Source organism: Colossoma macropomum, unplaced genomic scaffold, assembly GCF_904425465.1.
Source record: "Colossoma macropomum unplaced genomic scaffold, Colossoma_macropomum, whole genome shotgun sequence".
Lineage (NCBI taxonomy): Eukaryota > Metazoa > Chordata > Actinopteri > Characiformes > Serrasalmidae > Colossoma > Colossoma macropomum.
This window is the reverse complement of record NW_023494803.1, coordinates 28,466,950-28,493,186: the sequence shown is the minus strand read 5'-3', so window position 1 is coordinate 28,493,186 and position 26,237 is coordinate 28,466,950. Positions and strand designations below refer to the sequence as shown.

The 26,237-nt window shown below is 39.5% G+C and overlaps 3 protein-coding genes across 4 annotated transcripts in view; 1 reads left to right on the top strand and 2 right to left on the bottom strand.

Moving 5' to 3' along the window:
- Positions 1–209: 209 nt before the first annotated feature.
- Positions 210–4,607, bottom strand: rmnd1 (required for meiotic nuclear division 1 homolog). Its single transcript, XM_036592823.1, has 12 exons — positions 4,421–4,607; positions 3,532–3,994; positions 3,276–3,384; positions 2,827–2,902; positions 2,686–2,725; positions 2,375–2,475; positions 2,136–2,242; positions 1,969–2,033; positions 1,488–1,564; positions 1,266–1,386; positions 947–1,063; positions 210–497 (listed from the first exon to the last, which is right to left on the bottom strand). The coding sequence occupies exons 2-12, from the start codon at positions 3,982–3,984 to the stop codon at positions 465–467; spliced, it is 1,299 nt and encodes a 432-aa protein (XP_036448716.1). The 5' UTR covers positions 3,985–3,994; positions 4,421–4,607; the 3' UTR covers positions 210–464.
- Positions 4,608–5,888: 1,281 nt separating this feature from the next.
- ccdc170 (coiled-coil domain containing 170) lies at positions 5,889–12,653 on the top strand. 2 transcript variants are annotated; one of them, XM_036593961.1, is made up of 11 exons: positions 5,889–5,991; positions 6,679–6,802; positions 6,892–7,148; positions 7,245–7,389; positions 7,460–7,645; positions 8,373–8,690; positions 9,639–9,818; positions 10,493–10,666; positions 10,772–11,014; positions 12,022–12,237; positions 12,366–12,653. In XM_036593961.1, exons 2-11 carry the CDS (start codon positions 6,692–6,694, stop codon positions 12,615–12,617), a joined length of 2,082 nt encoding a protein of 693 aa, XP_036449854.1. In that variant the 5' UTR covers positions 5,889–5,991; positions 6,679–6,691; the 3' UTR covers positions 12,618–12,653. The 2 variants fall into 2 exon arrangements, with proteins under 2 accessions (XP_036449854.1, XP_036449855.1); XM_036593962.1 differs by lacking the exon at positions 5,889–5,991 and having other exon boundaries at positions 6,588–6,802.
- Positions 12,654–13,238: 585 nt separating this feature from the next.
- Positions 13,239–26,237, bottom strand: part of syne1b (spectrin repeat containing, nuclear envelope 1b) — a 93,782-nt gene continuing 80,783 nt past the window's right edge. The window contains 18 exon segments of the mRNA XM_036593960.1: positions 13,239–14,267; positions 15,905–15,963; positions 16,720–16,812; positions 17,578–17,790; positions 17,902–18,030; positions 18,549–18,749; positions 18,932–19,143; positions 19,388–19,514; positions 19,709–19,851; positions 20,549–20,617; positions 21,197–21,533; positions 22,010–22,201; positions 22,291–22,428; positions 22,685–22,867; positions 22,970–23,120; positions 23,582–23,769; positions 23,875–24,037; positions 25,866–26,032. Of these exon segments, the coding sequence (XP_036449853.1) occupies positions 14,021–14,267; positions 15,905–15,963; positions 16,720–16,812; positions 17,578–17,790; positions 17,902–18,030; positions 18,549–18,749; positions 18,932–19,143; positions 19,388–19,514; positions 19,709–19,851; positions 20,549–20,617; positions 21,197–21,533; positions 22,010–22,201; positions 22,291–22,428; positions 22,685–22,867; positions 22,970–23,120; positions 23,582–23,769; positions 23,875–24,037; positions 25,866–26,032 (3,012 nt within the window). The 3' untranslated portion in view covers positions 13,239–14,020.

Below are 26,237 nucleotides of genomic sequence, written 5' to 3'. Positions count from 1 at the left end.
TAAACATGTGATATGATGATAAGCCTTTGTTTCACTTCCACTTTTTGTCTTATAACATATAACATGTAATCAGTAATATGACTATCGATTTTTATATATGCTACTTTCAAACAGAATATGAAAATGCGTTCCCATGAAAGTGCAGTTGTTTATAGAAGGCTGTACAGCAACGTGGCAATAATGTTTTTTCCCATTAGTTGCAGATGATGGACCTTTTTTGAGATCTGTGCACTTTATTTATCTAATTAGGACTCATAACATTATACAACTATATTAAACAAATAACATCATTTAAATTACACTTTCAGGAACGTTTTAAACATCTGACAATACTGAGATTTGAAAGATTGAGTCACAATATATCAACTCTACTCAGACTTTTTCCATTTGGAATTTTTTTGTTGCCTTGCTGGTTTCACAGGTAGTCATCATTCTTCATAACTCGTGCATCTTCTCCCACCTCCTCAGAAAATCACCCGGGCTAGTTCAAACATCACCTTCAGACAGAAGACAGCGAGATAGACAAAATTGCTGTTACATTAAATTACAACCTTTTTTTGTTCTTTTTGCTATTTGTGGTTTCTGTGGTTGGCAAAGTTCAGGCACCAGTTATGTACTCACTCGATTACTTACTAATGTCAACATTAAAAATTTGACCTGGATTACGTAATTACTGTATTACTATTATGCACAGATACACTGGTTATAAAGCATATATTAACTCAGATGATATATATTTTCTTTTAACTGAGAGTTAAACAGCTCAATTTTCATTAGTAATTTTGTTTACTCTTCCTTCTACTGTGGGCAGCAATTTATGCTCAGGTTGAACTTATGAATAATAATTTAGTACAAATGGCAAGGCAGGTTCAGTACAATGCTATTCAACCAAGAAACAAGTTAATATTATCAGTGAGATCTGAAAGCAGCACACACATAATCTAACCTCTATAGTGATGAGAATTACAATCATCCACTCCAGCCGCAGACTGTGCTTTTCACCCAGATGATTCCTCATAAGGTCTGTTAGTTCAGTGCAGTGCTGCAGCTTCTCGTTCACAACCTACACAATACCACATGTGACACAAGGCCATCAACGCTTATACACATCATATCAGTGTTAACTTTCTTTTTTTACTGTTCATTTGTTTGCACAGGTACAGGATGTATAAAGCTAAAAATAGGAATGTTTATTATAATCTTGTGCTTCTCCTTTCTGACTGAATGCAAACAAAAGATGGAAAACACAGACAAAATATTGTTACCTTGACCCTACGGTTGATATTGAGAAACTGACAGGTTTTGTCATACAGCTGCTCCAGGTCTTCTCTGTCCCAGTAGAAATCAGGTGTGATAAGCAGATCAGAACTGAGGTTTATGCAGTACCTGCAAAGTTGACAAATGTAAAGTTAAAAAACATTGAACAAACCTCTACATGAAAATGTTTATCTTATAGTTTATTTGCTATTCTGTAGGTGGCTTCTTACCTTAGAGCAAACAGCTCTCCTATTTTTTGCAAGACCTCTGCCCTGGACAGTTTAACTGTTTTTCCGGATTTCAGTGTCTGTTAGGAGAGTATATGACTGTATTGGAAGTGTGACCACACAACTCAGATAATTTTCTTTAGATATTTAGAACGATTTCTTAAGAATTAAAGACCTCTTGTGTTTCAGGAAAAAATTCTAAATGTCAAATTAACTGCATAGTAGTGCTCATCTCAAAATGAATTTGTAGTATACTTAATATACAAGTTAAGTTAATGTATGTCTCTGAAATTAGGAGTATTAATATGGAGGTACTGATCATGCTTTTCTATGGATTACGCAAGCAACGGTTTGACCAATTAAATTTCTCAGCAGTGTGTGCACCATAAAGTAGCTACATTCAATACTTATCTATACTTACATATAGTATAGTGTGTATATTTATATCTAAGGTATATATATGTAGTGTATAAATGAGGATTACCTCAGGAATTGACTGAATAGATTCAACAAAGTTATCCAGAGAGACCTCCCAAATAGCCAACTTAACTGGAACAAAAACAGTTTTTTGTTAGTAGAAATAAAAAACAGACTAATGTTAAAGAATGACTTGAAGACTTATGCAACAACGGGAATAAATATCGAGCCCACCTGATAGAGACAGAGCATTGGAAAATGCAAATTTCTCTAGAAGTACTTGGTCGTAGTCCATCTCACTATTAAATATGAAATTTCCTCGATGTAGCTTTGAATTCCCCCTAAGTGCATAAACAGTAAAATGTTTATCCTATTAGACCATGGAAGCAATATGAGCTATCATATACAATAAAACAGATTTGCATTTGCATTGTATATACATTACAATTATGTACTGTCACGTTCTGACGTACTCTCCTACTGCGTAATTGATCTCTTCATTTTCCCAGTGAACCAAGGCCACCTCATACGGCTGAATCTCATGCTGCTCCAATATTCTCATTGCTTTCTTTACCTGTAATTCAATATTGCATAGATACACAGACACATCTGTTGAACATTTAAAAATGTTTGTTTTTTATTAAGCAAATATATGAAACACATTTTTTACACTGAGATTTGAGATTTTTGCATTTGGAAAATTTAGAAAATTGACTCAAATTAGACAAAAAAAAAATCAATAAATAAAAAAAGAAGAAACACACAACAGAGCACTTTTACCCACAGCTGTCTCTGCAACATTCCAGAAAACCACTGAGCCTTCCCTATGAGGACAAACTCTTTTAAGTATGTTTATTAAATAAACATGCACAGTCTGTGGCAAAAAGAAGCCAGGTGGCATGAGAAAGTGAGCTTTTTGGCTTACCTGAAAAAAAACATCAAAGCGCCATCAGTGGGTTTTGCTGCCATCTCTGTTCCAATCACCAAGACATTAGAGGCATCTAAAACACAAATAGTTTATAATCTTCAATCATAATGGCATTTTATAACTGTAGGCTGGAAATAAGTGGTTCCACAGTAAATTCTGATACTTGAATGAAATAATGACTAGGTAAAGAAATAACAAGGTTTATTGCCACAACATCACACTTGAACGAAGATCATGTGGGCAAGAGATTGTTACAAGACGCATCTTCTAACAGTGCGTTCACTGAGTGAAACTAAATAAAGTATATAATTACACTTATTCACATTTACATTCAATGCAGTTTATGATACTGACAAATTTTACATTATTTACATTAATTCAGTTACAAATCTTAATATAAACATTAAATAGTTAGACAAAGAAGATAATTCTACAGTTCAACTAACCTCTGGGCAGGTCTCTTATTTCAAAAAAGCCATTGGCCATTAGATCATGGCAGAGGGTAGGTAGATGGTACTGGTCCGCAGTTGCATAGGCAATACACTGCATCATATCCTGTAAAATAACAGATCAATGCATGCACAATGAGTTTACTCATTTCAACCGACTGCATGTTTTATGGGAGCTACATAGACAGACAGACGGTAACTCTGATTTTATACGAGTTTTTCCACCTGAGATCTGATTAAATAGAAGACTTGCCTCTTCTGGAGCAGGAAGATTGGCTCTGGAAGGCTGTTTTGTCCTTGGTCCCTTTAATGTTCTTTTGCCAGGCAAGCCTCCTTGTTTCAGCACAGACATGGTAGCTGTTGTGGTTGATTGCAATCTCGTGTGTATATTCCATGCTTTGGATCTCATAATTAAGACAGGTGGTGTTTGATTGTTAAGAATAAGAGGTCCTTGAAGTGCTCCTCTCTGCAGTCCAGAAGACCGCGAAGGATAGAGTGTGATGGAGGGACTGTTCTTGTGGTCTGGGTAAAGGCTGTGTGATGAGGCGCTGCGAGCCAGCAGATTTGGTGGAAAACACCTGACCCCGGAGCAAGAGCCATTTTCCACCCACTCTGCAATTCCTGGACGTAATCTCCAAAAATGTCTCCTCTCCAAAGGCTGCTGCAGTCTCCACAGTGCCAGCGCTGAGATAGATCTAGCTAGCATACCTAGCCACCTGTGTAGATGATCAACATTATGAACCCTTCGTTAGTTCGTCAGGAGTCAGGCAGTTTTCTCTGCTATGCTAGACTTTCCAGCCCGCTATTTCTGCTCACTGACCTTGACTGAGCCAACAGCAGTAAGTTAGTTACGTCAGCTGGCTAGCTGTCAAACTTCAGTCCTTCATAGTTAGCTAGAAAGCTAGTTAGCTAACTTGTATCGTTTTGAATTTTCAGCATTTGTTAATTGGGTAACTGATGATCTCAAAAGCTCGTCAGCGACTCTTTTCATATCGCCTCATGAAACCTCAAGCAGAAGTCTGTCCAGTGCACCATGCTCTAGGCACTGTAAGCTAACTAAGTTAGCCGACAAGGCTAAACTGTAGCTACTCCAAAAAAAAACAGACAGCAACAGCTCACATACAGTTTAATTCAGTACATACCGCGTGTTCTCTTACAGAAGACACAACAGCTGGCAGTCATCGCTGAATTTAACAGCGCGTTACTTTCTGTAGACACATTATTTAGGATTGGGATCAATTGGGATAAAGTTTATCTTCAATAAACTGAGCAGCGTGGGCGTGCGTGCTTCGTGTATCAGTGACATCACGCATTGCGTTTCATGTCACGTGATAGAAAGAGAGCGCTTTGCTTTCATAACCACTCGCACTGTTCCCTAAACCCTACACCCTAAACCCTAAACCTTACAGCATGCCCCCTAAACCCTACACCGTAAACCCTAAACCTTACAGCATGCCCCCTAAACCCTACACCATGAACCCTAAACCTTACAGCATGCCCCCTAAACCCTACACCGTAAACCCTAAACCTTACAGCATGCCCCCTAAACCCTACACCGTAAACCCTAAACCTTACAGCATGCATGTTAGCACAACGATAGGCTGAGAGCATGAGGCTATCAATCGGCAGGCGATGGATATTTAATATAGCATTTAATATTAAACAAAACGAAATAGAGCTATGTCTATGTAATGTCCAATACTCAATATCTTATTTCGTCATGTGTTTGAGAAACAAAATGAAGTTTGACCTTCCTACCCAATGTGTTGTTCTTCATGTAAACCTTTTTTGTTTTTGTTTGTTTTTTTGCTTGTTTTTTGGTTTTTAAACATGAACTCAAATAACACATCACCATTAACCCTAAACCCCACAGCATACCCCAGACTAAGCCTAATATTGGAATACATCTACCCTTCAGTGGAGAATCTCCATTCAGAATGCTGTGCAGTCCAAGGCTAGGGTAACCTTAAAGGCTACAGCACAAAAAATAAACCCTAAACCCTACAACACAAACCCTAAAGTACAAACCCTAAAGATAACATTATAAACTATAAAGCACAAACCCTAAACACTACACCATAAACCCTACAGAACAAACCCTAAACACTACACCATAAACCCTACAGAACAAACCCTAAACACTACACTATAAACTCTACAGCAATTATTACATTAAATTCGCCCTAAAGCACAAATCCCTAAACACTACACCATAGACCCTAAACTCTACAGAACAAACCCTGAACACTACACTTAACTCGCCCTAAAGCCTACGTCAGTGTTTCAGACCTGTGAAACCCAGCACTGGAAGTGGAAAACTGACATTCCTGATAAAATTCTGCTTGGCAGCCTCAGTTCCTCACAAAGAGCTGCTAACGTTATTTTAGCATTCATCTAACGTAGCTAACGCATTTTCTCTTTCTATTCATACACACGTGATGTGATTCTGCGCTGAAAGTGTAGTTTTATTTTATTCAATGATCCTGTGCAGTGTGTCCCACCAGTAACGCAAAAAAGAGATTGAATCTGATCTTTGCAGACATGTTGGGAAATCTCTGGTCTGGTCCGCTCACTAATGCCCCCTATCGGCGGAGTCAACAGCAGGCTTGTTGCTTAGAAACGCTGGAAACACTGACACTCCTGTGCTCAGGACATTCAGTATCAGAGAAAGCAAACTTTACAGATAAAAGGCTCGAAGAGATAACTGCGTGAGGTAAGAAATTACAACCCATTTCATAGAAATAAACATCGCAGACACTTCATTTCCGAACGATCATGCCTACTAATAGAAATTCAGCTGTTAACTTTAAGGAAGCTAATGCTGCTTCAGTCTGCTTATAGTTTAATTCTTGGACCAGATCTGATAACTTCATAGCCCAGATGTGCACAGTGACCCTATATAATTTGTTGACAACATAAGTTTGCATCTTATACATGTATATTTACATATAACTAATAGACCTATTGAAAGAAGACCATTAGAATGATCAGGATTAAAAACTGATGTTTTTGCTGTCTAATGGGGATTGGCTTAATGGTTACTATTAGAAACCACTAGTTTTCTGTAGGACACAGTCAGATCCCATCAGGAAGCCATCAGATGTGTCTGGAATCAGTCCCAGAACACCTGTTGAACTATTAAAATCCTTTAAAATGTTATATAAACCCACCAGGAAAACACTGAATACCATTAGTGACTTATTGGACCCCAGAAACTCACAGAAACCTTTGATGGTTTCTAAGATAAATTTTTTCAGCAGGGAGTTTATAAGGTACTGATATACTGGTATTGTGCCCTGATCTGATTGTTAGCAATTTTAGGAGAATGTATCCACAACTTTGAAATGTGAAGAGCTGTGATAATAGTACATATGTAGTTAATCTGCACCCATTTAAACAGAAAGGCCATTGCAATGGATGATTCTGTGATGCAGCAGCACCTGGTTCACTACAAACAGGCCACAGAGTCTGCACGAGAAGAGCTAGCAGCTCTCCAGACCAAACATCAAAGCCTCCATTCACAGGTCATCATTTTTTATTTGGACTTTTCTACTAAAGAGCGGATCCTCTCTGAACCAGCTTTACAGACAATGTATATGTTTCACTTTAACAGCTGCTGGATGCTCGGTCAAAGATTTCCTCTCAGGAGGCTTTGGTGCAGGACCTGAGAGAGGTGATCGACAAACACAAGGAGACAGAGGCCCGTCAGGCATCTCTCATCAGTTCCCTCAGAGAACGCATTCACAACACAGAACAAGAAATGGGCTCCATCTCCTCCTCCAAAAGCATTATGGATATGAAATTACAGGCACTTAACAAGGAGAATGAAGAAATGAGAGAGAGAGCACAACAAATGGAGATCAAGTCTAAGTGAGCATTGGTTATTTACCTGCTTTGATAAGTCTTACATAACTACATTCTTGATTAAACTCTAAATAAGAAAAATATTGACTGTATTTTTTCTAGAAACTGTCTTAGTAATTGGAACAAGACAAAGCAAGAGGCAGGTGATTTACAGAGGAGGCATGAGGAGTTTATATCTAGACTATCCAGCAAACTCTCCACTGATTTGGCTGAGAGTGATGAACCCATGGAGATGATCATCTCTTTGGTGAGTGAGAGATATACTTTCAACACAAACATTTAATATTTTCCCTGTTACTAAATAATCTGCATCTTAGGTTGGCCAATGCTGCAAAGAGAGAGACAGACAGAGGACTCAAATAAGTGCATTAGAGGAGAATGTAAAGTCTCACGAAGTGGAGTGTAAGGCCAGCAGGGAGACTGTGAGGAGACTAGTGGCTGATTTGGACCATGAACAGAAACTCTCAGCTGGCCGTGCTAGTGACCTGAACTCAGTCAGACAGGTATGCTCTCTTTATTTTATCTGACACAAAAGCCTTTAACATGTAAAATACAGCAAACAGGAATGTTACAGTTAAGATACAAGCAAACAGGGGGGTAACTTCTTGTCCTTACCTGAGCTCACAACAATTACAATTTTTAAAGAGTCAAATAACGAGAAATCTGCACTTACAGATCACAGTCTGCAAGGATTTGTTTCTCATATTTAGCAAAAAAGAAGTACTGGCAAGCTCACAAATCAGGTCATTTCTCTTTATTCAATTCTTGCAACATTAAATGAAGTTGACACACTGGAGATTACTTATTTTGTTAGCCAGCAATTCTTTTTTGCTCATTTCAATTCTTTAAGAAATGATTAAGTGCATCATGAAATCTCATATTTCTTCTTAATTCAATTTGATCATTTCAATCCGATTAAAATAGACTTATTTAAATATACATAGATTAAAATATACACAAATGTGACTGGAGGAAGTCCTCACACAGTAGTGGAAATGTGTTGAAAATGAAAACAACACCCAGTACTGAATATCATTATTACCAGTTACAATCAGTTCTAACATTGCAAAGTCGAGTTGAATTCCGACCTTCAGATCGATACATTAGTTCATTTTTATATCCCGACAAAAACGAGGGCCTGTTTTCGGTGCCTAATTCATGCAGATGAGAACGATTTTGACACTTTCGGTCGTTTAGATCCTTTTTCCTGTTGCGTGTTGTGACTTTCAGGAGCTTGATTGTGTGCTGTTGAAGAAGCAGAATTTGGAAAGAGAGAATCAGAGCCTGAAGAGCAAGCTGCGGGAGAGAGAGCTTGCCCTTACTGCTGCTAAAGAAGATTCTGACAGCTCTGAGAAGCGCTCGGAGGATCTGGAATGCAGGCTGCACAGGAGCCAAAATGAAGCTCAGGCATCACACAGCCGCATGGAGGCCTTTCTGAAGGGAGTGGAGGTTCTGCTTGGGGATCTGCCTGAAAGTGCTCTGCCTAAAGAGGAGCGTGTTCTGGATAAGCTCAGAGAAGTCTGCAGAAGAGAGAAGAGCAGCAATGTGGTACTGTTAACACCTCAACAAGAAGTTTTAAGATTTCCTACGCTCTTAAAAAGGTGGTTCTTCAAGGGTTCTTTAATAAAGGGAATGGTTCTATTCTATATAGAACCATTTAAATGGTTCTTTGCATGGTGAAATGGTTCTTTAGATTGATGGAGAATGTGTTGTAAATGGTTCTAAATAGAACTTTTTTGAAAATGGTTCTATATAGCATGGTCCTTCTGTTGTTCCAATGTCAAGCTTGAAGAACTCAAGGTTCTAAATAGAACAATTCCTTTTACTAAAGAACCATTGAAGACTCTTATGTAAGAATGTATGGTTTAGAAAAAAAACTGCCTGCCATTGGTAAATCATCACGTCTTACGTTGTGCAATAACAATACACTAAAAAATTCAACTTCAAACTTTCAATGACTTTTTATCAAGTTGATTGAGCAGAAAGCCTTTAAAAATTCAGAGGAATGATGAAAAGTATTTAGAACTTATCTAAAGATCAAATTTGGTGAACAATATCTAATACGTTCATTCCAGATTCCTCTACCAACTTATCACCTGAGTTGAGTCAGCTCTGTGAATTTTTGCTGATAGTGTTATATTATCAAATGACATTATATTAGATAGATTAAAATTATGTTTCCTAGCAAAGGCACAACAGAACACACCACATCATGCTAGGTGTAACCATCTGCCTTTTTGCAACAATCTGAAGGCTGTCTTTACACTAGACATGTACTAGACGTTCAAAACTCCACAATGTACAAATATCAAAAGTCTCATTACATCTTTGTCACACCAATAGCTGCACTGAATCTGCATAAAACAGTTACACCAGACAGCTCTCATCAGTAGCATGATCAGACACTGTAGGGAGGGTGAAAGCAGAAGGATCAAAGTGTGGAGGCCAAACGAAATCTAAATTTTCCTGTGTATACTGTTGTAATATATTCTGAAGTCTGTGAGAGAGCTGGAGGTCAGGCTGGCGGAGGTGTCGCAGGAACTTGCCAGGCAGACAGAGCTGCTGAGAGCAGCAGAGCAAAGAGAACAGCAGATCCAGTGCAGGGCTTACAAACTGGAGTCTGAACTCCTCACTGCAGGAGTCAGCAAGGATGGACTGAGTCATGAAAAACAACAGGTGAGCTAACATGGAATATGTCGCTCTTCTTTTTGATACATCGAAAGTGCTTGTTTTCTCACTAACTTGAAACAGTTCATTTTTACATTTTAAGGCCCTCCTCAAACTGGAAGAGCACATAACTACATACATCACATATTAGTTGCATACCTTGTAGTAATGCCTGAACAATAAGCCTGCATTATAAGCTGATGTGGGTAGTAACTAGTTACATTTCCTCTGTTGATGCACTTCAGTGCAGTTTTGATGGATTTATACTTGCCTGAGCATTTTCAGGTAATGATACTTTTAATTCTTCTGAAATGAGGAACGGAATCTACCTTTTTATTCAGTTACATTAAAGTCATTCACACTTTAATTATTAGTTTTTTTTTTGTACTTGTGCTTTGTGATTACACCTCTGGTTGTTTATCACTTCATTTTGGACAATGAGTGCATCAAAACAGAAAACTAGCTCTTAACAAATTTCAGTTCCTATGCAGATTATTTGCTTTTTTATAAGTTACTTTTGTACTTCTACTCAAGTTATTTTTGAAAATGTACTTTTTAGTTTATTTCACTGAAGTAGCAAAACTTTTAGGCTACTCTTCCCACTGGTAAGTGTAGGTGGTTAATACTGAAGTGGAGTAGTCTCCCATAGCCTTCCGTTGTCCGTTTTGTTATTTCTCATGCAGTACTTGCAGTTTCTGGAGAAGCTCTCTGAAAAAATGAAGATTGAACACATTGCCACTGATCTGGGCTTTGACATGAGACTTGAGGCCATACTGACACGTGCAGAACAACTGACCAGACAAGAGGGAACTGCGTTAGTGGAGACTAAAACTTTGACCTACAGCCTTCAGAAAAAGGTTTGTTGGTTATGCCTAAGAGGATAAGAGTGGGCTTATACATGAATGGGCTGAGATGTAGGTCCTGAGTTCTGACTGAGGTAATATCTGTTGTTATGGGTGCAGGTGAAGGAGCAGAAGGAGAGGTTGGAGAGTAAGGAACTGCACATGGAGCTGCTGAGGAGGAAGGTGGCCCAGCTGGATGAGGAGAAGAGGAGCCGCTCGGCTCTATCTGTGGAGCGGGACGATGCTACACTGGCCAACAAGAAGCTGCAAAAGAAGGTTGAGCGGCTTCAGGCTGAGCTTAGTGTCGTGCGTTTCTCCAACACTGAGCTAAAGGCCCAGCTCGCTGACACCAATGAGCTCAAGGTAGAGGGAAGGAGAGCGCTGGCTCACAGGCCAAGCAGAGGCAGAGTGATTTAACTATATTTAAATGGAGATCAATGAATACGAAAAATTATTTACAATCTACACTGAAAAAAGGGATGCACTTTATTTACTCAATTCAGATGTGTGCAGTATTTTCTCACAAATGTAATATATGACATATCAGCATAGTTTTGTCTTTACTTTTGGCAGTAGTTGTGTTGACTGTAGATCTTTATGTCAATGCATTACTTTTTTCGATGTGTGAAAATTTAGTTACAACACTTATGTTAATGCACATACTACTATACTATAAACAAGCGGTCAAATGTTTGGCTTGCCATATTAACTTATTTTATATACAGTGTTCACTTATACAGGGTGGATTTTAAAACTGCAAACTATTTACTAAAAGTATTTTTAGATGTTTCTAAGAATATTTCAAGAATTCTGTGAACAAGACATTATCTGCATTGATGGCACTTTTGAAATATAATAATTTCTGGATTTTAACATCCTTTTTTGATTCTGTTCAGCTTTTTTAGTCATTTTAGTAAGTGAGTAACCTTTATTTATATATGACTTTAATACTACAGGCTACAAAGTATTAATAAAATATTAAATCATGTAAGAGGAAAAACACCAATAACATTAAGGCACAACCTAAAACACAGAAACTAGACTACTGTATAATATTGTACAGCTCTGTTCATCATTCTGGAAACATCTACTTGTCATTAAAGACCAATGAAGTTGCACAGGACTAACATATTACAATGATTTTATCGTGTTTGTAATGAAATTGGTTTTATATTGAAAACTGTGAATCCAAACTTTTGAACAAATCCAAACCTTTGAATGGTATTGTGCCTAATATTATGTGAAATATGCTTGTGCCACATGAAATTGTACGGGACTCAAACTATACTGTGCCACATTTAAGAAAATATATTTTTTTAAACATGTAAAGTTCAAAGTAGCTCAGGTTCTGCTGTGTTTGGTGCTATAAGATCAGAGTGATGGAACAGAAGCAGGCCATTCAAGAGCAGATTAAGAGTCTGGGCAAACTTGAGAAGAATAAGGCCAAAGTGGAGAAAAGACTCACCACAGTGAAGACAGAGTTACAGAATCAGGAGTACAGAGCCAGAGATGAACTCCTGCAGGCACAGATGCTGCTCCATAGCCAGGCCAGTGCCATGGCAGAGCTCGCCCACAGGGAGAAAAAGGTACCGTAACAGATGGCTTTGTATTACAGCATTCCATTGGATTTCAGCACCGCATAGGTGTCTCTCTTTCTGACGTTATTTCAAAATAGATTCTGAAAATTAACCACTCACCTTGTTCTACATTACAGCTGCTGGACTTCTGTACTGTGGTGTCTCAAATGTTGGGAGTGGACATGCCAGCATCTCTCCCCAGTAATGAGGTTATTAAAAGGCTGGAGGTTCTGATTCACTCCTGCCATCATCATTTCCCTCTGGCCTGCCATTGTGCAACACCACATCATCCGCACCTCATGGCCTCTGCCTGCTCCAGCCTCACAGCAGGCTCTCTAGGGCCTGAAGTACAGGCCCTGCCCGCACCTCCCATTACAGATACGCCCTGAGGGGGATGACCTTTAGTGCCAACAAGTGGTCAATAGATAACCAGCAGCAATTATGTATATGTGATGATTGAGACCGCTCATTATCCAGTCATGCTAAATCAGGTCTGTTGTGGTTTACATTGTGAGGCATGTGCACTGTGAGTCAAGGTCATCTTTGTCTGTTTGAATTAAAATGTTTCTACTGACAGAGATACATTTTAATAAAAGGTTACTGGGTTTAAAGTAGAGATGGGCAGTGTGACAATATTCACTGTTATCATGATAAATTGCATCAATTTATGTCACAATATGGTTTTCCGAGCATATCATGGATATCGTCAGTAAAAAGCACCAACAAACTGCATGTTTCATTATAAAGGGCATAATTAATCTGTGAAACGTTTCATAAAATCTAATTTTACTCATAGTTCTTGATCGTATGTTTTAAATGTGGCACTTGTCTGTTATTGTTATGTATTATGCACCAAGAAAATGTCTTTAATCATCCTGATATTATGTTTAAGTAGTAAGGTGGGAGTGGAATTACATGACTGGAAATAAGTTACTAAAGTAAAGTTTTGATGGTTAAAAATGAACCGACTGTTGTTTAACTCTGTTCACACCAAATGAAGAATCCTCAAATATCAATGCCATTGAATTTAATTTTTGTTTGTATACTTTCGCATTATTACAAAAAATACCACTAAGCACATTATGTGTATACTGTCTTTGTTTTCAGTGCAAAGGTTTCTTAGGCCTTAGCAAACTGTACATGGATAAATATCATGATAGTGCTTTTCCAGACAATACTGTATTTTTCATTACATGTAAGTTGATTACAGTAAGTTAGTTAAAATTAAGATCAGTCTTCAACAATGACAAATCCCATAAATGATAAACAACTTTAAAAGCAAAAGATTACCACATGCCAAAAATACATATAAAAAATAGTTGCAATATATAGTTTTAAATGTTATTTTACAAGTTTTCATTTGTTATAAGCAATTTCACCTTATATTCTTTGCATTAAATCAAATGTCAATACTTTTCATGATATAAAAAAACAAAAAAGAAACTTCAGGCCTGGTGACATGAACGACAACTGCTCAGTACCAGTTAACATCCAGTGCCATCCAGTAAAAAATACAGTTAAATATCTTTTTGTCCTTTTTTTGATACTGGAAGAACTTCATTAGTACCACTAGCAGCCCACCTGTCTTATAGTGTATAACTAAGAACCACCTGTCTTACAGTGTATTAGGTTTCAGTGCAATAAGCTTCTTTAGAACATCTACAGAGACACAAGCAGACTCAGCAGCTAGCTATACAAGGACACATTAATGATTGGCTTTGGCTGCTAATGTAGTGGTACAAGTTAGTTGTCCAGAATGCATCTGTGAGGACTCTTTAATACAAACCCAAGCTCATATAGGTGGAGGCCCATTGGTGTAGCTGAGCATAGGGTGGAATGAGCGGGCAAAGTTGTTAGACTGGGCACATTTGTAATCCTCTGCAGACATAGGCACCAGGCAGGCCAAGGCCACCAGCAGCAGCAGCAGGAGCTGCACAGGCAGTGAGGCCCAAAGGACTCGTCGGAGGAAGGTTCTGCACCAGGAGCGTGGCTCTCTCTCCTCAGAATGGGAGGAAACGGATCCAGCGACGCTGGGAGACCTGCTCACACAAGGGACAGAACAGATCAGACAGCACTTTCAAATACAACATTTATTATGTAAGCTGGGCTACCTGCACTGAAAACGGTAATGCACTGAACTTACATGATTCAAATATATATGCTGATGTCAATAAAATGTATTACTTTAACCCAAATGTGTCTTAATTGTGCTGATGTATTACATTTTATTCAAGCGGAAATGACAAACATTTGAATCAAGTAAATGCATTAACATTAACAGTGCACAGAGCCTTATCCCTTGGCACCACTTAAAAGTGTACAAAATTGTGTCCAATTTAAACATCTTTTGGATTTCAGAGAATATTTAATATGCTTTATATTATAACTATTTTTTGTATTTACTATTTTTTGTACTTAGTATTCATACTTGCCTGATTAAATATAAAGTCCATGCACCTTCATGTAGAATTCATTACTGCCTTTTTGTCTTACCGAATACATCAGTGCTACTTTTCATCAGAGGACACTTTAGCTAACATAGACAGTTAGCTTGAGAGAAAGGCAAGCCTTGCTGGTATTAAGAGCAGAGAGGACCACCTCAAAAAAGTGTTCCTCTTGCCATACTGTTACAGAGCTATTACAATGCATGCCAACAGAAGAGAGCGCTGCCCAGAAGCTGCTCTACTGGGGAAGCAGCTGAAGTGCCATATGTTGTTTGACTGCAAGAATTTGATCTAATCACTGAATTAAGGGATAATTCATGTGCATTATTTACATTATATAGTAAGTAGCAACATTACAGCCATGTTCTAGCATCTTGCAGAAATCTGAAGTGGATTGTTGTTCAAAATCTCAGTCTAGCTAGTAAATCTCTACATAGCAAGACTGAGATGCTGAACAATAAGTTCAAAAGGAGGCTTTACTTTTCATTCTGTGCAGCTTAAACCTGCATTTTGGGACTCGACTGAATGCGGCTTTTTGCAAACTCTGCATTTGAGGACCTCCCTTTTCACATGCCCCAGTCACTGAGCCTTTTTTTCTGAATTGTGATGACTGTTCACCACTCAGGTAAGCTTAGACTGAATAAAATGTGCCCTCCTACACTCCACAAATGGAGACTTGAGAGGAGCAAACCACAGATGGCAGATTGGAGGGGGAAGAAGATGGTGGATTAGTTATTGAGATGTGACACACAAGAAAGAGAGGAAGAGAGCTGGATAGAGCTGCCAAGGCTTTGTTCATTGCAGACGCTTGCTGGCTATGCGCACGATGAAGGAGTTGCTCAGCAGCAAATAGCCAATATTAATTGTTTTTTTTCAGCCACAAAGGATAAGCAGAAAACTCTGGAAATTAACTGGAATAAGCTCCTAGAGCAGTATAAAGTCTTTCTCTGGTGCATGGTCTCCCACTCATGTTAGCTGTCTAAAACCCCTAGCCTAAGTGTCTAGAATCACAGAAGATGATGGAATCCATTGACATGAGCCTAAAGCTTTGTTCTGTCACTGGCCTTCAAGTTGATACTGGAGATCTGGCTGGGCAGCGGGCCTTTAGTCAATGGCATGGAGCTTTGTAAAACTTGGGATCAACCCAGAACCAGTGATGCCAGCGTCTACAGTTAGGTCATGGGTTGAGTTCCATTATCTTCCAAGTGTTCTAGAAACCAGTAGACAGGTACCTGCGGTGTGGACTGCTCACAGAGGGTCCAGGCTGTGACAGACTACTTTTGCCCCGTGGCTGTTTGCAATGAACAGGGGGGTAAAAGAAAGAAAGAATGTTTCAGTCCAGGCAAATAAAGACAAAGCTACCGATGAAAGAAACCCAAAAAGAAGACAGCAACAAAATCAAATGGGGTGGGGGGGGGATGGGGCAGAATTCTGTGGAGAAAAAGAAACTGGTTCTTCAAAGCATATTATGGCAGAAAATCCACCTAAATTTCTAAGAGGAATGTATAAAATAAATTCATTATGAGCTCAAATATTTTCAAGCTTTCATATTCCATACATTTTAGATCTCATCACATGCTCATCACATTGAGCTCAGATTTGACCAGCTTTGAGTATAAAAACATCAGAACGAACCAGTATTCTTTGGATATTACAGGTGTAGGAATCTAGAGGGACTATGAACAGAAGGAAAATGTGTTGAAAAACTAAACAAAGTGGAACATGGGGTGTGGTTCACATCAGATGAGAAAATCACTTGAACAGAGGTGTAAAATGGGATTGAATCAATCAAGGTAGGTGAACACAAAAAGAGGAATCAAATCTCAAGTGCTAAACTGCTCTTATCTCTGAAGGAGGAGGGCATGCGGGATGGGCATATAGACTTGTCTGAATCTGGAGGGGCACTGAGCAAATATACTGAGGTGTCAAGCGTGCCTGTAGGCCAGGTTCCAGGGACACTGGGGCAAAAGTGAAAAACTATCGCCTTAACGTGACAAAATACTTCCATCCTTGCAGAGCCCCACAGAACATTAGGTTGATTTGTTACCGATCGCTGGCGACTTGGAGTGCTCCGTCCAGACACAGGACTCAGAGAACCAGACGTGTCCAGTTCATCAGCAGATGACCAAGATGACAGATCCTGAAAAAAGATAAATAAGAAAGAAGGTAAGAATGACTTTTATATTACACAACCTTAACCTAAACCCTGATTACCGGAACAAGCTGCAAGGTCTCCCTGACTTGCCGCTGCCACGCCCATCTCCTATCCATTTGGTCATGTTTTTATGTTAGTCCTTCTGCGTCTCCTCTTGTTTCCGCCCTAGTTCCGCCTTATCGTTAGTGTGCCCACCTGTTGTTACCCCTCCTTTCCCAGCTGCATTTAGTCTAGTTTTGTTCCAGCGCTCCTTTGTCTAGTCTTATGTCTTTCTTAGTGTTTTTGCATGCCGGTTATTTACTTTGCCTCAATTTTCCCTTTCACAGTCTTGTTAAAGTTTCTGGTTTATATTCTTGTGGTCCTTGCTGTGTTTTGATCTGTGTAGTGTTTGTACCTTTTAATAAACTTTAAAAACTCACCCTTACATCCTGCTTCCAATGCCTCTCTCAAATCAATAAAAAGTAGCCTTTAGTGGACAGATGTAAGTAAGTAAATTATCTTTAGATTATACAGATTTTACTAGATTCTAATATAAGTTTATTCCTCACAGAACAAGTAATATATGAAGGAATCATACAGAATTACATTTAGATTTAAGTATGTCAAAATTCTGAGATATTATTATGATTACAGTTTTGCTTATCAGAAAACAGGTAATACATGTATTTAGAACTTTATGACATCATGGTTCTGGCTCCCCATTATTAATTCCATTGTCTAATATTTCACCAGCCTAGTTCATGCACCAACCTGCTGACTGCTGGTGATATCCAGGGTCTTCTCCAGCTCTCGGATGTCTCGTGTCACCTCTTTCAGCAGCAGCTTAAGTCGGTTCCCTATGACATGCACCTTCTCCTTGGCCTCTAGGCAGTCACTGCCTTCTGAGTGGACCAGCAGCTGCAGGGACATGTCCTGCAAGGAGGCCACCTTCAGCTGGGAGTCAAGCAGCTCCCGACGAATTTGCTGGAAAGACAAATCAGCAACAACCCATAGCCAGTGCTTCAGTTTGTCCTGAATTAGATTTACAAGAACACATAAAGGGCACATCAAAATTGAAAAATGAAGGACACGTACTGTGAGGGTTTTGTGATGCTCCTGCAGGGTGTCAGCATCCTGACTGTAATCGATAGGTACAATTTCATTCCTCCTGCGGTCAATATTCTCTAGCCACAGCAGTAGACCATGACTCATTTCATGGAAGTCCTGCAGAATAAGTGGGTATAGAATCCACTGTCAGTTTTGAACACAGTTAACTTGATAATGTCCTTAAAAAAGAGTTATCATTGGGAACAACAACAACAACGTTATATATAACATTCTAATTATTTCTAATTCCAACTAATAGGTATATTAATAATTTCTCACTTATAGCTTATTAAAGTAAGCAGACAAATTCTACTGAAAATTTGGCACCCCATTTGTGTTTGTAAACAAAACCAGAAATTTTTATTATTTGAATTGGATCAAAAGTTCTTTGTTTTTGTCATGCCACTATTAGTGTCCGACATTAAAACCGATGCAATTGATCATGTACCTAACTATGCACTTAACTGTGTAATCATGAATTATAAGTAATAAAATAACAATAATAGTTGTATCATTTGAGATACCTCCAGTAAGAAAAACCTCCTTTGTACCTATTAAAATCACGTTTTTATATATGTTGTGAAAAAGCTTGTTGAAATATCCCGTAAGTCTGCAACAACAGCTAACAAACTTGCCTGGCACTGCATTAATGCATATTGCAGAGAGCTCCTCCATTCATCCAGAGAGCTGGTCAGCCGCTCCCAGCGGTTATTCATCTCTTTCAGTCGGCCCTGCAGCTCCCGTGACTCATCAGTGTCCGACTGTACAAACTCAGAACTGCACAAGTTTATGGACAGCACTATGGCCTTCCGCTTATCCACAGCCTTCTGCAGCTCCTGGACAGGAAGGTAAAACTCGGTTACAGACAGCATACTGGAAGATCAACTAGATGCTTGAAGTCTCTTTTGTTAATCATGTCTAATATTACTAAAAATGAGGAAAAGGTCTAACGTAATGTAGCTGTGTTACTGTGTGAAATAAATGGTTGTTTCCAGCAGAACAGTCTAGCATGGCTCACCTTGAGCTTCTTGATGCGCAGCTCGATGGTCTGTATGTCTGTGCTGACGTCCAGCGTCCGCTGTTGCTGCAGCTCCTCTTCAGCCTGACTGAGCCAGCTCCATATGCTGTTCAAGTCTGAGTTGAACTGCTGCCACTGCTGCAGGTTCTGCTTCATGCGCAACTCTTTACTGAGAGCCTGAGCCTGCAGTAGCTCCCAGCGCTCAATCACACCTGCAGGGCACAGACAGAGAGGAACAGCTTACAGCACAGGCCACAAACCAGAAATGAAAGTAGATGAACAGGTGCACAGCAGACTGTACAACACTATACAATATGACTTAGAAAGCAGCTGAATATTACTGATTAGGCATAATGCTAAATCATCTTAAACCCTTAAATCTTAAGCAAATAACTGATAAATAAAATAGAAGCATTACTTCAGAGACTATGGTATGTTATAGCATTTTATGAGTACCTGAAGTCTGCGATTCTGAGTTGTTGGGGTTCGCAAAGCCTGCCAGCTTGTCTTCCGCGTCCTTCAGCTCATAACCGACCTTCTTCACTGTGTCAATACTGCCACGGCACTCCCCAAGCAACCGCATCTGCACAAGCCAGACAAATAACTCATCCACTTCGCTAAGAGAATTCAAGACAAAGTTTAGATAAGGTGCAGCAGACAGTGACAGACCCAGTCAGCTATCTAGATAATCTTACTGTGGTTTATTACCACTTTCAAGAACCAGTAGCTACATTTCTTAGACTCTGCACTCTTTGCTAGAGACCCTGAAGGACTCACATAACCCATGTAGGAGGCATCCAGCTCAGGGCCAGTGGGCGTGCGGCTGCGGATGATGTTCTCGGTCTGCTGCAGGTGGAAGCGGCTGGTATCCAGGGCTTTGGCCAGTTGTCTAAAGTGAGTCTCCAGAGACGCTGCTTCCCCTGCAAAAACAGTTACCATCTGAGTCTAAAAGGTATCGGATCTGGCACTGGGACAGTAACAGCCCACTGAAGCCTCTATTGATCCTTTCAAAAGAATTGTGCATTACTTTCACTGCTGCAAGTCATGCTTTGTGAGTTACATGGAGGAGACACTTAATCTCCAACAGAAGTCACATAAATGTTTATGGGCATTATTCAGAACAGTTCACCACCAAAGCAAATCTTTCCTTTGGAAATTTCTTAGAATTCAATATTTAGATTTGTTGTCTGGTTACCTCTACCTGATTGTTCTTAAATTTGAAGTTACTTTAGATGTAATGCATTGTGAATAATACCCAGGTATTAAAATACAAAAACACACATATATAAAAGAAAAACACCCTTAGAAAACAGAAGACTCAGTGCTCTCAGTTACCAGTTACTAATGCAAAATGTAGTCAACTCAATATAAGCATCAGTCTATTCTAATTACAAACTACAGCACTACATGCATTAGACAGAAGTGTGTAAAGCAACCCAGAACAAAATAAGTAAAGGAGGTTAGAAACTGCTGCAGGTAACGGCAGTGACTAGATTCTGTGCCAGCTGGTGAGTAGAAACTGAAAATAGTCCCAAGCAGCAGGCTGTGAGTGAATCTCTCATTTGGAGGGGGTTATGTGCCTCAGCATTATGGCATGCTGTGGCTACTAGTGCCTACCAGATGTGGACCTCAGTGTTTGCTCTGTTAGTTTTACATATGCCTCAGGGCTCTCTGGAATCTCTACATCTGGAAAGAGACATATACAATGCAATACATACAGTATAGTTTTGGTGGCATATCTTAAAATGTTCATTTTAAGGTACCCTCCTTTTTGTTTATCTGACACAAATCATTTCTGAAAATCCACCTACACTGGATCATGCAAGTAACCTAGCACTAAAGTTTTAAATCAATTACATTCAAGTTCTTTAATTAGGCTTGGTCTGAGAACTGGTTTTATTACCATTCCTATCTCCAGCTATATGGCAGCCACAATTATGAATCTCTGCAACTAGCACTAGTTCTTGTATTTTAAAGCAATAATAATGTAAATAAAAATGTAATTTTGCCTTTACCCCAAATGTAGAAAACCACATACGCCTATCTATTTTGAAAGATATTGCTAAACAATTTGACAACTAGCTGTATAAGCTTAAATTACTTGCTAGCTACATTTGCCTCATAGCTAGCCCAAATAAAACATCATACGCCAAACATGCCTTTGCTGATCTACTATAGCTGGAATAAAGGGAAAATAACAGTATTATACCTTAACACATTTGTTGAAAGGCATTTGTGACTGCAGGCTATGGGAGAAGTACTGACCTGAGAGTGCAGAAGCTGACCCCTGAAGGTAAGCTCCATCTTCGCCCTCTTCTCCATGCTCTGAAGCCAGAGCCCTGCTGGCGCTTTCCAAGCCACGACTCAGGTCGTAGTCATGGTCCCACTCCAGGGGGATGGAGTCCACGCTGGCTGGGGTGTCTCGACCTGAGCGTTCTGTCCGTAGCGGGGCAGCCAGGGAGGCAGAGCGGCTGGAGGAGGGCAGCGGAGAGAGCAGACCGTCTCCCAGACGCTCACTCCATGGAAGGCTGGACACATCACACGGCTCGTCTAAATCAAACTCCCGATCCGAGTAGGAGACATCTTGCTCATCGTCAGTGAGCTGCAATACAAATGAGATACATCTTTCTAAAAGATATGATTCAAGATACCGTGAAAACTAGAGCTTGAAAGAAATTTTGTCACCAATATTAATTTTAAGGAGTTAAAAATTCTAACAACCAATAATATCAGCTTACAGAATTTTATATGGTCAACAATGAATCAGATATGCTGATGATTAAAAAAGTATGGTGGTATATTATATATGGTTTTCAAGTTATGAACTCAAGAAGAAGGGTTGTGAAAATACAAACTGCTCTCATCAAATATGAATATCTATTGTTGATCTAGTGACAACAGTTCATGAATGCTGTCACTTTAGGGTCATTTGAAAATGCTGTACATTGGTCAAGAAAACATGTACATGTACTAGTTGGGCCCTTGTAAAAACCGCTGAAGACACAACAAACTAAAACAAAACCGAATCAAACAGTTATTTTTCACAACCATACAAGAGAATTAAGTTTTTAGCTGTACCGGTAGGCGGATGAGTTTCTTATAGTAGCGTTCCACTCGTCCAAACACCTCCTGGCAGTAGCGCTGGAGCTCCTCTAGCTCCTCTTCAATGACAGCAGCATCCAGAGGTTCACTTTTCTCTATCAGGGCCTCGCCTTGGTGGAAAATGTGCTCAATCTTGGCTGTATTCAAAGAGATCTCTTGCTGGAATGCCTGCACAGGTGAAAACAAAGACAGTGTAGGTAAAATCAATATTTTCATAATAACTATTCCATGCAGATAATGACTGAACAGAGGCTCACCCTAAGTTGTTTAATTTTGGCCTGGACATCACACTCAGAGAAATGCTCGATGTTAGTCAGCTGGAGGTCCATCTCAGTCTGCCACACTAGTATGCTGTCTCGAGCTGTCTCGAACTCCTCCCTTTGGCTAATAAAGTGCTGCAGAATGAATAGGAAACCAAAAAATGTAAATAACAAATTAAAGTTGGCGCAGCTCTAAGACTGACCTTTAAAATTGAATTCCTCAATATTATGCTAATATTTAACCTAAAATGTCATAAGTGATATTTACATTAATATTTAAATGTTATTTATTACTGTGTTGTAGTTGTACGCAACAGAATTATTAATTATGTAAAATTAAAACCTATAGATCATGGGTTGCCACCTAAAAAGACATAATAGTTATATTTACCTTGAGGCGGCGAAGAATAGAGGCCACTCGTCTTTGCAGGTTATCCCAGCGCTGGTTTCCGTCGTGGGCCATCTCCCGCAGCCGACATGCTGCATCAGTGCGGTTCTCGCGGGCCAGCCGTCTGTACTGCTTATTTATCAGCTCCAGCTGGGTAAGGCTCTCATGCACCTGCCGCTGGAAGGCCTGTTAAAGAGAATGGTGTTATTATTAAATGCCCTTGGTTAATGAAGACCACGGAACAAGGGCATAATAAGATACAACACAAAATATTGGTCTGAGTCACACCTCAAACTTCTTTAGCTCCTCCTTGGCCACTGTGTACAGCACGCCAGAGGAGTTTGGCAAGGCAGCTGTCCTCTCTGACATTGTCAGCCACTCATCAAAGCGAGAGAAGTCATCAAGAAACTTCTGCCAGAGTCGCCATGTTTCCTCAATCCTATGAGAAAGAAAGAAAAAAGGAAAAAAAATGCATTAACTCCTTAAGCTTCTTTGCCCACATTCTAAGGTTTAATATTCAGGCACTACATGCAAAACAAGGAAAAATGCCTGAGCTTTTATTAAAGTTTATGGTTATACATGCTACCCTGTAACTGCTAACGCAGCTAATTCCTGATAGGCCTGTGATAAACTCAACAAGAAGTCAAAATATAATTCATTTGAAAAGTGCATATCCTGAAAAAAATGCAAGGTGACTGCGTAGCTCAAGTATTACTATGGTGTTGCATGGGGTTGCCAGTGAATTACTAGACGGTATTCCAGGCGATTGAAAGCGTGTTGCTAGTTGTTTTCTATGGTATTATGGATGGTTGCTTGGTTGCTGCTAAGCAGTTGTTATGATATTTCAGGTAGGTACTAGGTTTTTAATATGAAGAGAGCTCTCAGGTTCAGCAGTCATACTTCAGCCTTCTCTCCATGGACATGACGCAGATGCTCCTCCAGCGGCGGTCCAGGGTGCGTGTGGCCTGTTGGATGGAGTCACACTCCGCATCTGTGGCACAGGCATCACAGTCATGCAGCAGTACCTCACACAGGTTCAGCACAGAAGCCACACCTGTGCTGTGCTTCTCTATGTCCCTCTGCAGTTCCTAAACAGACAACACGCAGAATATGATATGAGCGAGCATGTTATCAGTATCACCTCAAGGGGGGATGGCAGGTGTGTGTGTGTGCAAGAATCCATGTGCACACACCTGTTGCAGGTCTAGTTTCCTCTGGATCTCCTGAAAGTCGCAGGTATCATAGACAATCGGACGCGACAGTTCAGTCTCAATGTGGGCCAGCCAGGAGCGCAGACTGCTCATGTTCTTATCCAGCTGCTGCACAGCCACCAGAGTCTCCCTCAGTTTCTTCGCCCTGATAACACACAGAAGCATTGAGCACAGGCATGTTGCACCATGCAACACCACTAGAAGAGTTTAACCTTCAAAGGTCAGAGATATTAGCAGTAATTAGGCTGGTCACAATTGTGAAAAGTTAGCTTGCGATTAATTGTCATATAAATAATTGTCTTTTAAGCACAAGCCTTAAGTCATCAATAAAGCTGATTAGGTATCTTGCTTCACAGCCGTCAATTTTAGTAGTACCCAATGGATGACAGACATAGCTCGAGCTCATAAAAACATTCTTACAGCTTCACTCTAACGGTGTTATAGTACCAGTCAGGCGTTAAAACTTTTGTTGTTTTTGTAAACCTGTGAAGTGTCTTAAGTGTCCTATCTGTTTTCTGCTTTCTTTATTTACATGTCATGTGATGTCATTAGGAAGCATAGCATAAATTTTCATAGTTACGCTGATGACACAAAGCTATACATTTCTATTCCTTCTGAAGATCAAGACTAACCAGCTGTGTGTCAGATATTTCTCAGTGGATGTTGCAAAAGTTTCTACAACTAAATCATGAAAGTAACTTTTTATCATTTGAGAAATATCGCTGAAGTTCGGCCTTTTCACTCTCAGAGCAACGCAGAGAAACTTGTTCATGCATTTGTCACAAGCAGACTTGACTACTATAATGCTCTTCTTACTGGACTTCCTAAGAAAACTACACATCCCTTACAACTTGTACAAAACGCAGCAGCGCGCATCCTAACAAAAACAAAAAAGAGAGATCACATCACTCCCGTTTTAAAAGAACTGCACTGGCTGCCTGTATCATTCAGGATAGATTTTAAAGTTCCGCTACTAGTTTTTAAAGCTCAAAATGACCTTAACGCTCCGCTTACATCACAGAGTGTCTGTCTGTTTATGTTCTGGCACGTAATCTAAGATCTGCAGATTGTGGCCTTCTACAGATACCCTCTGTAAATTACAGAAAACATGGAGAGACTCGTTCAGTTATTATGCTTCTAAACTGTGGAACTTAATTCCACCTTTTATTAGACAGTCAAGCTCAGTGCTCACTTTTAAGAAGCATCTAAAAACGTATCTCTTTAACTTAGCATTTAATTAAAACTCTATGTCTCGTGGTGTTTATCTTCTAATTTGATCTTTTTCATTTTGTTCTGATTCTAAATAAATACTAATGATTTCTTGTATAACTATGTTTTATCTCCTGTCTGTAAAGCACTTTGAGCTGCCACCGGCATTAAAGGTGCTATATAAATAAAAATTATTATTATTGTTATATTATTACATATATTTGCCTCAGCCCAACAGATAAAAACGTACCCAATTCACATTCAGTTTGTTGCAATGTAAACATAGGACCATGAAAGCTAACAAATTTGGAAAATAACTGCACTCAGCTTTAAATAGTTCATTTGTTTTTTGCAGCTCACTAAAAGTGCATTTCAGGTAAAAGTGCAGATTCTAAACTTTCAGTCAATAGTAAAACATCACAGAAGGCGTTTTATTGCATTTTGGCTTTGAAAAGTTCTGGTGCGTAGTATTGTTTTGTAGAAAAAAAATGCTATTGCTTTTGGTGTTAAGACAAATGGTAAAAAGTCTAATGTGAACACAAACTTGTTGATACAGAAAATAAAAGTAATTACTATATAATTAATAACGTAAATGTAATGTAAATTAAATGTACAGCAAAACAACAATAACTGCAGACATCTAATGGTTAATGGTTCTTCTACTGTAGACATCTGACTACTTTGAACAAGCATGAGAAATACAGATCAGTGCCAACCACAAGTACACCCACACGCTGAAGGCTAAGAGAGGCCTGTGTTGATACCTTGCACTGATGAGGTCGACGAGGTGTTGCCAGCGCTCACTGACTTTGCTGAGTTTGTGCTCTATCTCTGAGGCTTTGCTTTCATGGCTAGCCCTGACCAAACGCTCCCCCATCTGCTGCAGCTGCTGCTTATCCTCCTGTGCCACCGCTAGCTCCTCCTGATAGTCCTGAGGGGAAAAACACATAGAGATAAACAGAAGGCAACACTGTTGGCACTGTTAGGAGCTGGGACTGTGCCAAGGCAATAAACTGTGATCACAAGTAGATAGCTGAAAGCAGATAGTGACCGATAACAGCAACAGTAACAGCTTCTTTACTAGGTGTGAGTTCTGGCCTTATAACTGTATCACTGCTGTTTTTGCTACAAAGGAA

Bases quoted from the DNA above. Each gene is read 5' to 3' on its own strand.
- rmnd1 (XM_036592823.1), bottom strand. From the start codon at position 3,984: ATGCTAGCTAGATCTATCTCAGCGCTGGCACTGTGGAGACTGCAGCAG. The intron at 1,064-1,265 runs GTAACAATATTT...GGTATTGTGTAG, and splicing joins ATATCAACCGTAGGGTCAAG to GTTGTGAACGAGAAGCTGCA. The intron at 498-946 runs GTTAGATTATGT...TTCTGTCTGAAG, and splicing joins TAATTCTCATCACTATAGAG to GTGATGTTTGAACTAGCCCG.
- ccdc170 (XM_036593961.1), top strand. From the start codon at position 6,692: ATGGATGATTCTGTGATGCAGCAGCACCTGGTTCACTACAAACAGGCC. The intron at 6,803-6,891 runs GTCATCATTTTT...TCACTTTAACAG, and splicing joins ATCAAAGCCTCCATTCACAG to CTGCTGGATGCTCGGTCAAA. The intron at 9,819-10,492 runs GTGAGCTAACAT...TTTCTCATGCAG, and splicing joins TGAGTCATGAAAAACAACAG to TACTTGCAGTTTCTGGAGAA.